The 5,478-nt window shown below is 34.1% G+C and overlaps 1 protein-coding gene across 1 annotated transcript; it reads left to right on the forward strand.

The window, feature by feature from the left end:
- Nucleotides 1-468: 468 nt before the first annotated feature.
- Nucleotides 469-1,670, forward strand: LOC149542408 (uncharacterized). Its single transcript, XM_089797348.1, has one exon. The coding sequence runs from the start codon at nt 505-507 to the stop codon at nt 1,180-1,182; it is 678 nt and encodes a 225-aa protein (XP_089653474.1). The 5' UTR covers nt 469-504; the 3' UTR covers nt 1,183-1,670.
- Nucleotides 1,671-5,478: the final 3,808 nt, after the last annotated feature.

The raw sequence follows: 5,478 nt of genomic DNA on the forward strand, positions 1-5,478 counted from the left end.
CTTGTGAAGAGAAAAATTGTGCCGTTTAGACTTAAAAGGCAGGAAAGATGATTCCAAAGTGGGAATAGAGGAGGTAGCACGTGCTTGTTGCAAAGGAGGAAAAGTGGGGTGGGGCTGATGATAGTCTTTACAATGGTGGGCAAGCAATCAAAACCGAAAAGCTACCAACGCGGCACAGAAAGCCTCGGACGGTTCAAAACGTGTCCCAAAGATGATGCTCCAGCCTCTTTCATGGTAAAAGACATATTACCAATTTATGCCACCCACTGTAAGACAGTCGAAAGAGCTTAGCGGAAGCCATTGAAAAGGACAGCATGTAAGTGGTCCATGTGAACAAAAGAGACATTTTCTGGTTAGGTGAATTCCCCAAGTCAAAAAAATAATGACGGTATGTTGCGTGTCCAGTTGAAACAAAACTTAAACAAAAAGAAAGAAAAACTCTTACTCTTATGTATATATATATATCCCTTCTCCAGACCATTGTACTACTTCCCCTTAGAAGAAATGGAGTTTGTGTCCCAGCTTGAAAAGACCAACATGACCACCAACAACACCACCACAAACACCCCCAACAACAACAACAACACCATGTTTATGAACTCTCTGGACCGTGGTTTTGAATTTTCCAAGCCCCATTCCGAATCAGATCGCTCCAATATGGCCCTTGAAAACTGGCTTCAACTCTACCACAAGAACCACTTCTCCCAGAGCAACGAAATGGGCTCAAATAACTCCATTAATGGAGTCATCAAGAACAATTCCAATGTAGAGCTTAGTAATTCCACTGTGGTCACTACAAAGACTCTATGTGTGAATTCTGCGCCGGCCAAAGTTAGCAAGAAGCGATCAAGAGCATCAAGGAGAGCGCCCACTACGTTGTTGAGCACAGATACTTCCAATTTTAGAGCCATGGTTCAGCAGTTTACTGGGATTCCGGAATCCCCTTTTGCTTTGGGCCGTCCTTTTGCACCCACTTCTTCTCTTCTTTCATATAACACTCATCCTCCACAGATGCGATTTCATGATGATCTACAGCTTCCCTTCTTCTTTCCCAGGGCTACGGCTTCTCAGCATCCGCCGCCGCCTCTGGTGGAAAACATGGGGATCAATCAGCCGCCTCCTTCTCTCTTCTCCAGCCCCGTCATGTTGTCTTCCGAGCGGAGGCCCGGGTACTTCAATTAGGGCTTTCTGTAAGTTGTCTGTGGACTTAAAAGGAATATCATTTGCTGTTGTGGGTTGTAAACGAAAATCTTTTTATTGTCCAACTGTGGAACTGATTTTGAATTGGTGGGTACGTTGTATGTCATTTGTAGATTCAATAGAGCTTCTGGTAGTTTGGGTTGTTAGGGGATTTCATCTTTATGAACTGATAATGGAGATGAGTTTCTTACAACTTGAATTGATCCATATGTGTTGTGGGTTATAAAAGGATTACATGTTCATGATCTAACAATGGAGATGAGTTTCATACAAGTTGAATGGGACATACGTAAGTTATCAGATAAGTAAGATGTAAATCTTTGGGTGCCGTGTAGGCCGTAGTAGGTAGAGGTTTCATTAAAACGATCTGATGCATATGTTGTAAATTATCTGTTTTTGTTATTCCGGCCTATGTTTTTCTGGCCTAATGATGGGACTGACTTTCATATATGTTAGATTGCTTCTGGAAATCATTTGTTGACTCAAATATACATCTTTTGGTACTATACACTTATACGATCTAAGAATAGAATTGAATTTGAGAGGGTGCATATGTTGTAATTCATTTGTAGATTCAACGGAAATTTCGATATCATACGTTGCAATACAATTGTTATTCATAGGATATATTTAGAATTTCCTTATTTCAACTGCAAAAGCTTTCAATTTAATGACTCTAAAATAGAACTATTGGCATTGCGGAGCTGTGTTTGAAATGGCATATATGCCATGAGCCATCTGTAAGCAACAAACAAAGAATTTCTTGTCACGGCCTACACAAATAGAAACCCTCTTATGATCTTACCTCGGACCTGAGAATTTCACGTAGTAGACATGTTAAAGTTATGCGTATATGTTTATTTCTTGAAGGACTATTTGGAATTTGCTTCTTGTTGGTTTGAATGATGGAATGTTCAATGTAGGCGAATACAATTCAGAAATGATTTTGATACTCTCACGGGTCTCTGCAAGTGCAAGTGCAAGTGCAACCCTCTTTCCTTAGATGAGTCATCAAAACTGTTTTCACTTTATTTGTGGCGGATAGAGAGGATATGCTGACGGTGCCTACCATTATATCTGGCTTTATTAACTTTTAGCCCATTTCGTGCTTTCTCTCTTTCACACTGTTTATTTGGTCTTGTGCTGGAGCACTAACTCTTGTCATGGCTCTTTGTCAACATTTAATCTTTTCTAAAATAGTTTCGGTGAGATATGACTTTGACTTAAAATTATATCTCCATCCAGCATACAGCTGGGACTGCATTTTTTTACGCTACAGAATTTGAAAAGATTCATGACTGATTAAGCATTAACACGCAGAAATATAAGAAACCAAGAAAGGATTATGTGGGTTTTTATTAGAATGAAGTTCATTGCAGGTAAGTAATTTGAATCAAATTGTAGTTTATAGTACTTATGAATCAGACACATGGAAAAGCACTGGATGGCCAGAAAGAATTATGTGGGTCTTGGATAAATTGGTGTTTAAGTGCATGCCAACCGTTTGAATGCAAATGTAGTTTTCAGTTCTTATGCATCAGAGATTCAAAAAAGAATACAGGAATTCCACAAATGAATATGTGGTTTTCTAATATATGAAGTCCAATGCGAGTAAATTGTTTGAATGCAAATGTATATTTTTGTACTTCAAAGATCAAGCAAGGAAAATGAAAGAAAATCCAGAAATGATTGTGTGGTTTATAATTAAAATAAAGTGAAGTGAGAAGAAATCCTTTGATTTGTATTTTAGTTTTGAGTACTTAAGCATCAGCCACCAAAAGAAAAAAAGGAAATATGTGAGTTTTTATAAATGAAGTGAAGTGCACAAAGCAGCTTCTATACAGGCAAATATTTAGCAAATCTTAATAGAGAGACATTTAATTTAAATATATGGCACAGGTGTGCACATACATCGTCTGAATGCAAATGTTCTGACAGCACCCACTTCTTGCAGAGCTGCATGTAACCCTGTGTTATTTTGTCAGAGCATTTTGTAAACATTTCTACACACCTCATGAATACATAGGTAAATTTATCAAGTTTATCCTTTCAGAGAACCAGGACGGAGATCATTAGAACTATTGTGAATTGACTAACGTTTAAACATTAAAGCAATCTTTTCCCCAACGATAAGAAGGTCTACCAAATATCTTAAAACGCATAATGAATGAGAGTACAATTAAAGCAATATATTTTAAGAAGATTGGATATTGTTGAAACTTATTGGGATAATGATTTGTGACTGATAGCTAGATCTATGAGATGCATTTATAAATAATGTCATAATTGCATTACTGATAAAACATCAACCACTATTTGATAGTCCAGTTTCTAGATTTCATTCATGGCCATTTTCTTTTTATTCTTATCAAGGATGTCCAGTAATCGGTCTTGAGATGATTCAAAGGCAATAGCAACCACAGAGCTTCTAATGGTCAATTGTAGTAATGTGTTAGACATATGTGTTATAAATTTTCAATCCTTTATATTCCCCGCTGTGATCGATTAAAAAGACATAACAACCAAAGGACTTCTTTTAATGACCGATTATATATATATATATATATATGATTTATTTATTTATAATTATTTATGATAAGTTTATTTATTCAATATCAATCGAAGTAGACATTGAATTCTAATGTAGAATTTTGTTTAAGTCATTGAATGAATTGAAATGGTGTAGACCTTTGTTATATAAAACATTTTAATTTTATATATAAATAGACAAGCTTATAATTTACAAACTTATTTTTCTAAAGCGTTAACTTTCACTTATTTTACATTTTTAATTTATTTTTTCTTAAAATCATTTGCTTTATAATAATTATATTATTTATTGATTGGTGTTTCTATGTAATATGATTTGAATGTATTTATATATTTATATATTTATAACCTTTTTAACCATTTCTATATTGTTTCTTTTCTACTTTATTTTCTCTAGTGTTCTATGGAAAGTATACATGTTTCATTGGATGTACTTTTTTTTTTTTTTTTTTTTTAACTCAATGTGATTATAGTTTATGTTTACTATTTTTTTTTCTTTTTTCATGTAATTACTATGCAATATACATATATTGAGATTAATCAATGCACTTCTTGTTCTATTCAAGTCTATAAATTTTGCTTCTTATAATAAATATATGGCTGAAATTTTTCAAATTTAATTTGTCTAATTTTTTCTTCTAGTAAACATGTTTCTCGGGAGACTCAATATTCATATGGTTATTTGTACTCTATTTTTCAATTCCTCCTACCATCCCTTTAGGCACATTATATTTTTATCTTCAATAAATAACTCTTGAATTTATATAAGTATAACGTCTAAGAAAAATTGCTTCTTATATGATCTCTCTTATAAAAGAGTTTTATTGTAAGTTATAGAATCTCTTGAGGCCAAAGAAATTTTTAATTAGGCTGGTAGGCATTCCTATATAGTCACAACACAAAATATACATTAAAAAGAAATTGTTCTTAAATTTGGTAATGAATTTCAAGTAGGAATTGAAAGAATAGACCAAGAATTAAATTCCTTTCAAGTAGGAAACATAGTGTCTAAAGGTGCGATGCAAGTCTTTCTGGATGGATGCAAAAAATTTAACAACACAAGAAGAAAAGGAGTGAAAGATATTTTGGGAGAAGGTTATGACCTAGAAGGAGGAAGAAATCCTCTTAAATAATTCATAGGTGGATGCAACTAGATTAACAACAAGAGAAGAAAAGGAGAAGAAGAGAGTTTGGGAGAAGGCTATGAATATGAAGGAGAAATAAATACTCTTAAAAAATTCAGAGGTGGATGCCACTAGATTAAAAAGTTGTTCATAGTAATATCCAAGTTCTTTAATCATTCTAACCTACACACTTTTATTAACTCAATGAATAGAAACACACAAAATGTGGAAAAATGAGATATTACAAATAACTATTGATTAGTTTTTTTTCCCTTTATTTATTTTATAAAATTTAAATCTTTTAGATACCAAGACATTGATTCTATTCTTCTCAATAAAAATATTTTTCATGAGGAAAACATGTTTCAAAGGTAGCTTGAAACCCAGAACAAATTAGGTTTTAAAAAAGGGGAATTGAAACCCACATCACAAGTTATTCAATAAGCTCTACCAAATGAAACCAAACCAAGACAAGGAAGGGAAAAAAGTGGGGGAGGGGGGGGGGGGAGCCAACCAAAATAGAACCCTCCCCCCCCCCGCCCCCAAAAAAAAAAGGTTTTGAAGGGGCCCTAAAACCCCACAAAATTTGGTAAAAATAAAAATT

Source organism: Cupressus sempervirens, chromosome 8 (genome assembly GCF_028749045.1).
Source record: "Cupressus sempervirens isolate cs-2001-9-10 chromosome 8, ASM2874904v1, whole genome shotgun sequence".
In the NCBI taxonomy this organism is placed as follows: domain Eukaryota; kingdom Viridiplantae; phylum Streptophyta; class Pinopsida; order Cupressales; family Cupressaceae; genus Cupressus; species Cupressus sempervirens.